At 32.6% G+C, this 12,561-nt stretch overlaps 1 protein-coding gene across 1 annotated transcript in view; it reads right to left on the bottom strand.

Annotated features, from left to right (window-relative positions):
• Ankrd31 (ankyrin repeat domain 31) overlaps window positions 1-12,561 on the bottom strand; it is a 176,679-nt gene that overhangs the window by 47,529 nt on the left and 116,589 nt on the right. The window contains exon 18 of the mRNA XM_048800131.1: window positions 1,265-1,427. Coding sequence (XP_048656088.1) covers window positions 1,265-1,427 — 163 coding nt within the window. The remainder of the gene's footprint in view (window positions 1-1,264; window positions 1,428-12,561) is intronic.

The following is a 12,561-nucleotide window of genomic DNA, read 5'->3' as shown; positions in this document are numbered from 1 at the left end:
TCACACAGCTAGTACTTAAACCAGATGTCATCTGACTCCAAGTCTGTGCTTTTAACTATTATAACTATGATTCATTGTTCTGTAAAGTTCTCTTGGACCCTTCTCCCACCATGGATTCCCTTTCTTCATACTTCCATTTGCTCTGTACCCCTTATCCCATTGGGGTACCTAACTAAGAAATGTACATACAAAAAACAACAGACATGGGAACAGGTATACTAGTATATAACAGAGTCCAGATAACTTCAGATACAAGATTTCTCTGGTATGCTGAGCTCAGCTAAATCATGGGACTTGAACCTTACGTATGGCTGTGGAGAGGAAGAGTGAAATGGCTAAGGACATAAGAAAGGGGCTCACGCTATAGACTTACTATACAGTGGCAGATCATAGAAAACTTTTTAGCAGTCTTGATCTTAACCAACATGTGATCCATCTTGCTAGTAAAATATTACACAGTGAACATCCTTGGTCCTGCCTAATCATACATTAGTAATTTTTCCTCCCTTGAAAATCAATAGTTGGTGAGGAAGGAGGCAGGCAAGGCAGAAGTGTGCCTCAGGGTTCTCATCTCCCCATTCTCCCTCATAGTGACGGCACAGGAAGGTTTTCTCTTTTTTTTTTCCTTGGAGTTTCTTTTTCTATGAGTCAAGGCTCAAACATGGGGAGAAATGAAGAACGATCTCCTCTCCTCAGCACTTAATAAAATGTAAATTATTGCTAAAAAATTGTTCATAAAATTTTTGCCTAGCTATACATTCCCTTATATAGACTTTTTACTGTAATGTACGTAAAACACACATGAGTATGATATACTTGCTTAACAACTTAGTATTACAAGAATATTTGAAAATTGACATGAATTCAACCAATGTATGATTACAAATTTTGAAGTAACAAAATATCGGTTGCAGAGTCTTCAGTATAATGTTACCCTTTTCTAGCTCCACTATAAGTAAACTATCTGCCTGGTTTCAGTTACTCCTCTATCTCCAACCCAAAGGTAGGAAGATGAATGTTTGATTAATGAACAACATAGGTTTTATTTTAACATGTAACTCCAATCCAGTAGAATCATATGATCTATAAATTAAACCAAACTTGAAAGTGCTAATTTCTAAAAATAATGGCTTTTAAAAAGTTTAATAAACATAGGTAATATCTATCCCCAGTTATGGAATAACATATTACAAATGTAAAAATGTTATTTTTCTTAGTAGAGATATCACCTATATAAAATAGCAAGCAGTACTGACATACATACCAGTGACTGTAGCATTACTTTCATCTCTATTATTGGCTTCAATAGCACCATGAGATTTTAGCAACTCTTTCATTTTATCATTATCTGCTTCATCCAAAGCAGTCTTCTGTTTTTGATCTTTCTGGTTAGGGTTTGCTCCATGTTGTAGTAGTATTTCAGCTGCCTACAAGGAGTTTTTCAAAGTTTTATCTACACATATCTGCTTTAAGACACTACTACCAAGCACTAGAAATAATCCATAAAAGTTTTCAAACTCTAGTCAAGAAAACTTTTGATTAAATTTGATATAGCAATTGCTAACTGATCCATTGATTTGGCCTGATTAGTTTTTCTTCCAGAGAGCCAAAAAACATAATATGAAAATAAAAAATGTTCTACAAGACCTTTAAAGAAGAACTAATATCAATACTTCTCAAACTATTTCATGAAACAGAAAAAGAGGGAACACTTCCAAACACATTCTATGAGGCCAATATCAACCTGATTCCAAAACCAGACAAAGACACATCAAAGAAAGGAAACTTCAGACTAATATCTCTAATGAACATAGATGCAAAAATTCTCAATAAAATTCTGGCAAATCAGATACAAAAACATATCAAAAAGATAGTGCATCATGATCAAGTAGGGTTCATCCCAGGAATGCAAGGTTGGTTCAACATAGGGAAATCAAAAAATGTAATTCATCGTATCAATAGACTCAAAGACAAGAATCATATGATCATCTCAATAGATGCAGAAAAAGCATCTGATAAAATATAGCATCCCTTCATATTCAAAATGCTAGAAAAACAAGGGATAACAGGAACATACCTCAACATTGTAAAGGCTATCTATGCTAAGCCCCAGCCAACATGATTCTAAATGGAGAAAAATTGAAAGCATTCCCTCTAAAAACTGGAAGAAGACAGGAATGCCTTCTTTCACCACTTCTATTTAATATAGTTCTTGAAACTCTATCCAGAGCAATTAGACAGACAAAAGAAATTAAAGGGATACAGATAGGAAAAGAAGAACTCAAATTATCACTATTTGCAGATGATATGATTCTATACCTAGAAGACCCAAAACATTCCACCAGAAATCTTCTAGAACTAATAAATGAATTCAGCAAAGTAGCTGATATAAAATCAACACCATAAGTCAAAGGCATTTCTGTACATCAGTGACAATCCCACTGAAAGTGAAACTAGGAAAACCATCCCATTTACAATAGCCTGAAAAATAAAATACTTGGGAATCAACTTAATCAAAGAGGTGAAAGACCTCTCAATGAAAACTACAGAATGCTAAAGAAAGAAATTAAAGAAGACCTTAGAAGATGGAAAGATCTCCTTTGTTCTTGGATAGGCCGAATTAATATTGTCAAAATGACCATACTACCAAAAGCATGACACAGATTTAATGCAATTCCAATCAAAATCCCAATGGAATTCCTTATAGAAATAGAAAAAGCAATCATGAACATCTGGAAAAATAAGAGACCCAGAGTAGCCAAAGCAATCCTTAGCAAGAAGATTGAAGCTGGTAGCATTACTATACCAGACCTAAAACTATACTGCAGAGAAATAGTAACAAAAACAGCATGGTATTGGCACCAAAATAGACCTGTAGACCGATGGTACAGAATAGAGAACACAGAGTCTAACCCACATAACTTCAGTTATCTTATATTAGCAAAGACGCCAAAAACATTCATTGGAGAAAAGACAGCCTCCTCAACAAATGGAGCTAGGAAAACTGGAAATCCACATGTAACAAAATGAAATTAAACCTCTATCTCTCACCATGCACAACACTACACTCAAAGTGGATCAAGGACCTAGGAATTATACCAGACACCTTGCGCCTAATGAAAAGTAGAAAGAATAAAGAAAAAGTAGGCCCAAATCTCCATCATGTTAGATTAGGCTCTAACTTTCTTAATAAAACTCCTGTAGTGTAAGAATTAAAACCAAGAATCAATAAATGAGATGGATTCAAACTAAAAAGCTGCTTCTCAGCAAAAGAAACAATCAGCGAGGTGAACAGAGAGCCTACAGAATGGGAGCAAATCTTTACCACAAGCACATCAGGTAGAGCACTAATCTAGGATATATAAAGCACTCAATAAATGGGACAAGGAATTTAACAGACACTTCTCAGAAGATGATATGCAATTAATCAACAAACATGAAAAAATGTTCAATATTTCTAGCAATTAGAGAAATGCAAATTAAAACTACTCTTAAGATTTCATTTCACTCCAGTCAGAATGGCAGCTATTAAGAATACAAACAACAATTAGCTTTGGCCAGGATGTAGGGAAAAAGGCACATCGCTGGTGGGACTACAAACTGGTGCAGCCAATCTGGAAAGCAGTATGGAGATTCCTTGGAAAACTGAAATGGAACTACCATTTGACCCAGCTATTGCACTCCTCAGTCTATATCCAAAGGATTTAAAAACAGTATACTACAGAGACAGCCATATCAATGTTTATAGCAGCACAATTCACAATAGCTAAATTATGGAACCAACCTAGATGCCCTTCAGTAGATGGATAGGGAAATTTTGGTGTACATACACACAATGGAACATTACTCAGAATTAAAAGAGAATAAAATCATGGCATTTGCAGGTAAATGGATGAAGCTGAAGAATATAATGCTAAGTGAAGTAAGCCAATCCCCCAAAACCAAAGGCCAAATGTTTTCTTTGATATGTGGATGCTGATTCATAATGGGCCTGGGGGGAGCATGGGAGGAATAGAGGAATTTTAGATAGGGCAAAGGGGGAGGTAGGGGAAAGGAGAGGGTAAGGGGGTAGGGATGATGGTAGAATGAGTTAGACATCATTTCCCTAAGTACATGTATGAAGGCACGAATGGTGTGAAAATATGTTGTGTACAGTGACTTGAAAAATTGTGCTCTATATGTGTAATATGAAATGAATTGCATTCTTCCATCATGTATAACAAATTAGAATTAAAAAAATATATTACTGGAAAAAAGAAAGACTATATAAAAAAAAAGAAAGAAAGAAACTGCTGTTACTGCTAGGGCTGTAGCTCAGTGGTAAAGTGCTTATCTCGCATGTGTGAGGCACTGGGTTTGATCCTTAGCACCACATAAAAATAAATAAAGATACTGTGTATTCATCTACAACTCTCTCTCTCTCTTATTTATACATATATGAAACTGTTGTAGTTTTTGGTGTGACAATGGAATTATGGTTAGGTTTTTTTTTTTAAAGAGTCTTTAGAGGGAGGTTTGCTATGATATTTAAAGATAAAGTCTGGTAAATAATATGGGAGAGGAGAAAGAATCAGGATTGGGTACAGATGAAACAAGATTGTTCATAAATGACACTTGTTGAAGCAAAAGGACGTATACATGGGGTTTATTACACTGTACATGTTTAAAATTCTCATAATGTAAAATAAAAGAGAAATAAATTCAGGTTGAATTTAAAAAAAAAAACAAAACAAAGAAAATATATACCCCACAGCCGTGCCCCCAATGAACCACTTTCTCCAGCCATACCACATCCACCTCCAATCATCACCCAGTTAATCCCATCAGGGATCAAATTCACTGATTATGTTAAAGCTATAATATGGTCTTTTTTCCTCCAAACCCTTTTGCATTGTCTCACATGTGAGCTTTTGGAGGACATGACATCTAAACCATAATACTTAGGTTAGTGAATCTTTATCATAAATCTTTATCCAGTTGACTCCAGTGTTGTGACATTATTTGATCCAACATCCATTCCCAAGCCCCTTCTCCTTTGTTATCTTCCTTTATAAAGGCTAGAAAATCTAAAAACATGCTTTCACAGTCTTTCCTGCACCTATGAGTGACTTCAAGAAAACTTTTACATTCTTAGTTTAAAAAACAGAAACAATTGAGACCAACTCTTCATCTTTCTTCCTATCTTAGATGAGTATGTGATCTCAGGAACTGTGTAGCCATCTTGTGACTATAAAGCAACAAACATGAAAGATAGAGTTTTGATGATACCATTAAACTTCTATATCAATTCTAGACTACCTACCTCTAACTTTCTTTAAGTGAGAAAAGAAATGAATAATTGCATATTCAAAAAAGAAAGAAAGAAAATACAAAATGCTGACTTCATTGTTATAAAAAGTTAACAGAGGTAGGCCCACTTCTAGATCAGTTCTGCCCCAAAGAATTTTCTATAATAAAGAAATGTTCTATATCTGCTCTGTTCAATAGAGTAGCTATTAGTCACATGTGGCTCGCTGCAGGATATAAAATGTGGCTAATGTGACTAAAGAAATGTATTTTGAATTTTATTTAATTCAAGTTTACATAGCAAAATTAGCTCACAGTTACCTCATAGAATAGCATAGGTGTAGATGCTGTGTAGATTTAGTCACTTGCATGCAAATGTGAAATCAAAATTAAGAACGGTTGCAAATTAGATTATGGTATAAATCAATTAGCAGAAACTGGTGAGTAACCCCACTTGTATGAGGCAAAAAAGTGACTCAAAGTACTTGAAAAACTTATGACTAGGAAAAAAGGTTCAGGATTTTGTTAAAATGAAGATATCTTATGTGCTAATAGATTTTTATCTTTCTGCTCTGTCCATGGATGGAGAGGCAGAGAAATGTAGGAGCAAATGAGTCAGCAGAAATGACTAAATATAGTCCTTACTTGTTGTGTTTGTCTAGAAGTAACAGAGCTTAAAGGGAAACACCCTTGTTTTAAAGTCAAACATATATAACTCCTGCTACTTACTAGCTGTGTCCTTAAGCAAGCTGCTTAAAATCTCTGAATCTCTTTTTAAAATCACTTATGAGGATTAAATGTAAGTCCTTATAAAGTATCTGGCACATAGTGGGATCTTAAAAAAAACTAGCTCTCTAATACCCCATTTTTCCTTTAGAGAGCTGAAAAGTACCTGTAGTAAAGACATACAGATCCCTGGCAAAGATCTTTGATTAGATATGCAATAGCACCTCAATTAAGTCTAAATAAAGGTGTGGAAGGGAAATTTTACCTACTTATTTTTAAATGATAGGATCAGCAATACCTCAATCCAGCAGTTTCTAAGTCTGACTCCTCAATAATGTAAATTGTGGAACTATTTAAAAATATTTAAATAGATTTCTCATATCATTCCCAGAGATTAATTCAGCACACTAGAAATCCAGGCCTTAATCTGAAAAAATTTATTTATAGCACTAAATGGGGGAGGGGGAGTTTGTTTTCAGAAAAGGAAGCTTGTCTAGACTCTTGAAACTTAGGCCATATTAATAATAACTATTCTGCCAATGTGTTAGGATGAAGGCTTCTCTAGGTCCCGCCTCTAATATATTCATACGGATTTATTTTAATATCTTAGTTTAGAAAACACAAAAAATCAACTCAGAGAGACTGTGACCCTAAACAGCTTTTTTCAATAATACTTATTAATAGGAAAAAGTCTAGACCAGCAACAGGACAGCAAGGCACTAAATAGGAAATGTTAAAGCTACAGTTAGGAGAGAGTTACAGTAAAATGATAAGGTGGGCCTAAGGGCCAAAAAGCTTAGCAAAGATTAGGTGATCAAAAAATAGGCCCTTCAACTGTTTAAAAAAAAAAAAAAAAGTAATCAGCCTTCCTGAAGTGATCACTACCACAATCATGACTGAAAACATTTCAGATGCCCAAAAAATCCCTCTATTCCCTGCAGTGAATTCCCCCTACAACCCTTTGGCCCCAGGCAACCTGTGATCTACTTCTATCACTTTAAATTTTGCCATTTGCAGAATTCCTTACGAATGCAATCATGCAGTGTCTGGTCTTTGACTTAACCTGTTTTTGAGATTCACCCATGTTGATATGAGAATCAATAATTTGTTCCTTTTAACAATTTAATTATTCATTTACAATCGACAGACATTGGAGATCATTTCCAATTTGGGCTATTATGAATAAAGCCGCTACTCACATTCTGGTGCAAGTATTTGTGTGGACAAACAGTTTTCATTCTCTTGGGTAAATATCTAGGAGTGGACAAATAATTCATACAGTAAGTTTGTATTTTCTTTGTGATGCTCTGGATCCAAGCCAAGGCCTCACATGCCAGACAAGCCCTGTATTACTGAATGACATCCCTAGTCTAGTAAGTGATTTAATAATGTAATAAGGGGCTAGGAATGTGGCTCAAGTGGTAGCATGCTCACCTAGCATGCTTGAAGCACTGGGTTCGATTCTCAGTACCACATAAAAATAAAATAAAGATATTGTGTCCACCTAAAACTAAAATTAAAAAAATAATGTAATAAAAATTTACCAAACTGTTTTCTCAAGTATATCATTTTGTACTTTTACTAGTACTCTGTAAGACTTAAATAACTCTATAGTATTTGGTATTGTCAGGCATTTTAATTTTAGCCATTCCAGTTGGTATATAAAGGTATCTGACAAATGAATCATCTTTCTAAGCCTTATTTGCCATTCATATACTTTCTTGGATAAAGTGGCTATTGAAATCTCTTGCCCAGTTTTTATTGGGTTGTTGGTCATGTTATTGAGTTCAAAGAATTCTTCATACATTCTAGATACAGATTATTTATCAGATACATGATTCAGGAGATGTTTTCTTCCAATCTGAGAGACCTGACCTTTTATTTTAATAATGTCTTTGAAGAAATTTTTTAATTTTATTGTCTAAGTTCATGCCTCTTATACCCTATTTCAGGAATTTTTTCCTACCTCAAAATCATCAAATTTTCTTTCAGGAGATTATTTTCACTATTTCATTTAGGTCTATGCTTTTAAAGTGTTCCATTTTTTTTGCAAATGGAAATCTAAACATCTTAACTCCATTTGTTGAAAGAGTATCCTTTGTCCTTCCATCTATTGAACCTGCCTTTGTACTACTGTCAAAAATCAATTGACCATGTATTTGGGGGTCTGTTTCTAGATGCTTTATTCTGTTTAATTGTTCTATATATAAAACTCAGTGGTTCATAAAGGGTGATGATTTTGTCCTCTAGGACACATTCAGCAATGTCTGGAGATGTTTCTGAGGGTCACAAATGAGGGTTGGAGGTGTTGTTGACATCTAGTGAGTAGAGGTCAGAGATGCCTCTAAATTGCAGGACAGTACTTCACAACAAAAAAAGTATCCAGGCCCAAATGTCAGTAGAGCCAAGGTTGAGAAAACCTAGTCTAACTTATTATGTAAGTCACTACTTCTTCATTGCTCTAGCTACAGAGTATCTATGCACACTAGAGGCAGTGTTAAGTTTTTAATACTGTTCTTTTTCAAAACTGCCTCAGTTGTTTTAAGTTCTCTTGATTTTCATATAAATTCTAGAATTACATTATCAATATCTACAAAAATTCCTGTTGGGATTTTGATCAAATTTGCATTGAATCTCTAGAAGAATTTGGGTGAAACTGACATGCTAGCAATATTTTTTTTAGTTTTTCAAGCCATGATCATGGTATGTATCTTTCCATTTATTTAAGTCTTCTTTAATTTCTCTCATTACAGTATAAAGGTTTTAAGCTTCCAATATTTTTGATATAACTATAAATGGTATTTTAAAAATTTCAATTTTTAATCATTCACTCTTGGTATATAGAAATACAATGAATTCTTGTTAGAATCACTTACTAGTTCTTGTGGTTCTTTTTGCAAAATGTCATATGAAACAGTTTTTGTCATGTTATATGAAATAACAACAGCTTCACTTTTTTCTTGCCAAACTGGATGTACATTCTCCTTGCACCTCCCCCAGCCCATGCCTTTTTTCTTCTATTATTATTATACTGGGTAAAACCTTCAGTATAATGTTGATTAGAAGGGATAAATACAGACATATTTGTCATATTTCTAATATTAAGAAAAAAAAAACATTCAGTTTTTCATTATTAACCCTGTGGTTTTTTGAAGGTGCTCTTTACTAGATTGAGGAAGTTCGCTTCTCTAGGTTGGCAGAGAGCTTCTTTATTTCAATCACAAGTAATCTTTTTTCAAATGCCTTTTCTGCGTGTATTGAAATGATAATATAATTCTGTATTTTACTTTCTTAATTTGAAAAATTCCATTAATTGCCAATATTAAACTAATTTTTTTGTGTGTGTTGATAACAGGTTTATTTATTTATTTTAAACTAATCTTATATTCTAAGATAAACTCCAAGTAATCATGTTATATTTGTAAATATCACTGGATTCAACTTATTAATATTTTAACAATTTTTGCATATATGTTCTTAAGGTATATTAGTCTGTAGTTTTGTTTACTTGTAATGCCTTCTCCTGGTCTTGGTATTAAAATAATACTAGCCTTGTAAAATCAGTTGTGAAATGTATCCTTTTTACTTTTCTGGAAGAGTTTGTATTAGACCTGCTTTTGTTTCTTCCTCAAGTATTTGGTGAAATTTATCAGTGAAGCCACTTGAGCCTGGAATTTGTAAAAAGGTTTTAAAACTATAAATTCATTTTCTTTTACAGAGGGTCACAAGAATTCTTTCTTTGTGAACAAGTTTTGTTAGTTTCTTTCAAGAAAGTTACCCATCTTTAATTTGTCCAATTTATTAGCATAAGTTATAATAATAGCCCTTTATTAACTCTTTAATACTGCATAATTTAGTAATATCCATTGATTTCTATTTTAAGTAATGTGTGTCTTATTTAAAATCTGACTAAAGGCTTATGAATTTTGTAAATCTTTTCAAAGAATCAATTTTCATCTTTGTTAACTGTATCTATTTTATATTTCATTGATTTCTGTTCTATTTACTTTGTCTTTTTATTTTTTTAAGCATATTAAGATGGAATCTAGATCACTTACTTTGCATATTTTTTAATTAAAAAAAAAAGGCAGTTTAAGTTTTTCATTTCCATCAAAGTACTTATTGCTTTAGCTGCATTCATAATTTTTATGCTTTTTTATATTGTGTTATTTTAATTCAGTTTAAAATATTTTCTGATTTTTCCTTATGATTTCTTTTGGGAACTATTAGTTATTAAGAAGTTTATATTTAAATTTCTTTGCATTTGGAAATTTTACAGACATTTTTTGTTTATTGATTAATAGTTGCATACCACTTTGGTTACAGAATGTATTTTGTATGATTTCAAGTTTCTTAAATTTATTGAAACTTGTTTTATGGCCCTGGATATGTCTAAGTTGGTCAGTGGTCTGTGAATACTTGAAAGAGTATACTATTGTTATTGGCATCTTCAACAAATGTCAGAGATATACTGGTTACTAATGCTGTTCAAAACTTCTATAACCGGAGTGTATACTTTTTCCATTACTCTCTGAAATAACTGAAATCTCCAGGTATGATTATGAATTTATTTTATTTTCAATTCTATCAGCATTTTCTTCATGTATTTGAAATTTAATTTTGTGTGTACACATTTTTAAACTGATATGTCCTCCTACTGAATTGTTCCCTTATTATTATGAAATGTTTCTCTTTATTTTTGGCAATACTACAGACTTTGAAAATCACTTTGTCTTAAATTACCAGAGATATTTTTCATTTTTATTATTGTTTGTGTATCTTTTCCCTTAATTTTACTTTTAACTTCTCTATGTCTTTATATTTAACAGAGTGAGCTTCCTGTAGACTGCATTTAATTTTGTCTTGCTTCTCTGTCTACCTGACAATGTCTGCCTTTTAACTGGAGCAATGTTATAGTTAGGCTCTGAAATGTCTCTCTAACATGTGTTAATGGCTCAGTCCTCAGCTTGACCTTATTTAAAATCTGACTAAAGGCTTATGAATTTTGTTAATCTCTTCAAAGAATCAACTTTCATCTTTGTTAACTTTGAGATCAATGAAAATTTGAAGAGGAGGGGCCTGCTGTTTATTTTGCCTATTTTCTCTACTTCTTTTGAATTGGATATTTTATCTCTATTGTCTGATCTATACCTTTATTATTTTTATGTGGTTGCTCCAGGATTTTCAATATATATATTTCAGTTACCACATCTATTTTAAGATAAGAATAAACCATTTTGTGTATTTTAAGAACCTTACAACAGAATACTTTCCATTTCTCCCATTCATGTCTTTGTGTTACTCTTATTTTTTGTTTTAATTAAATAATTAAGCTCCACAATGCAATATTATTTTTATTTTAAGTAACCAAATTTCTTTTAATAGAATAAGGAAAGTACTTTTTAACCCACATATTTTATTCTTTTATAAATCTAAATTTTTTTCTAGTATTCTCTTCCTTCTGCCTGCAGAATTTACTTTAATATTTTAATGCACTCATTTGGCAATAAATTCCCTTAGCTCCTGCTGGTCTAAAAAGGTCTGTATTCCATCTTCACTTAAAAAAAATTAAGATAATTCACATACCATGAAATTCAATCTCTTACAGCATATAATTCAGTGAATTTTAGTATGTTCACAGGTTGTGTAACTATCACCACTTTCTAATTCTAGAACAATTTTCCCCCAAAAAAGAAACTCCATATTGTCTAGTATTCATTCATTTCCTTCTCTTCCTTCCCCCTGGCAAGCAATAATCTAGTCTCTGTCTATACATATTTGCTTATTATAGACCCTACATATAAACAGAATCATATAGTATGTGATCTTTTACATCTGGCTTTTCACTTAGCACGATGTTTTCAAGGTTTTAAAACTCTTTTAAAAATAAAAACTTTCTTATAAATACATATATAAAATAAAAAGAATTGGGGATGTGTCCCAGTGGTTAAGCACCCCTGGGTTCAATCCCTAATGCCAAAAAAGGACACCATTGTTTTTTTATACATTCATTCATCAACTGATAGACATTTGAGTTATTTTTACTTGCTGGCTCTTATATATCACTATGTACATTCATGTACAAGTATTATGGGAACATATGTTTTCAGTTGTCATGTGTAGATATTTAGGAGGAGAACTACTGGTTAATATGGTAACTTTATGTGTAACATTTTGAAAATGTTTTCCACAAAAACTGCATCATTTTATGCTTTTATGAGCAATGTACAAGGTTCCAATTTCTCCATATCCTTTATTTTTAAAAGATTTTTTTGATAGGGTATAGAATTCTAGGTTGACAAGTTTACAACAATGCTATCCTACCTCACTATAAAGAAATAGGGACAAAATGGAGAAAGTCAGAACAAACAAGTCAATGATAGAACAACTGTCATATATATGGAGTTAATAAAGATATGAGGAAAGATGTTGGCAATACATCAATGTCAAGAGAATTAAAATACCACTGTTTTTTTTTCAAATATAATATCTCTCCTTAAAATAAAAGTAATAAAGGGCTGCAAAGTTAGCTCAGTAATAGAGACCTGG

This window comes from Marmota marmota, unplaced genomic scaffold, assembly GCF_001458135.2.
Source record: "Marmota marmota marmota unplaced genomic scaffold, marMar, whole genome shotgun sequence".
NCBI classification, from domain to species: domain Eukaryota; kingdom Metazoa; phylum Chordata; class Mammalia; order Rodentia; family Sciuridae; genus Marmota; species Marmota marmota.
The sequence above is the reverse complement of the archived record's forward strand: the minus strand, read 5'-3'. Positions and strand labels throughout refer to the sequence as shown.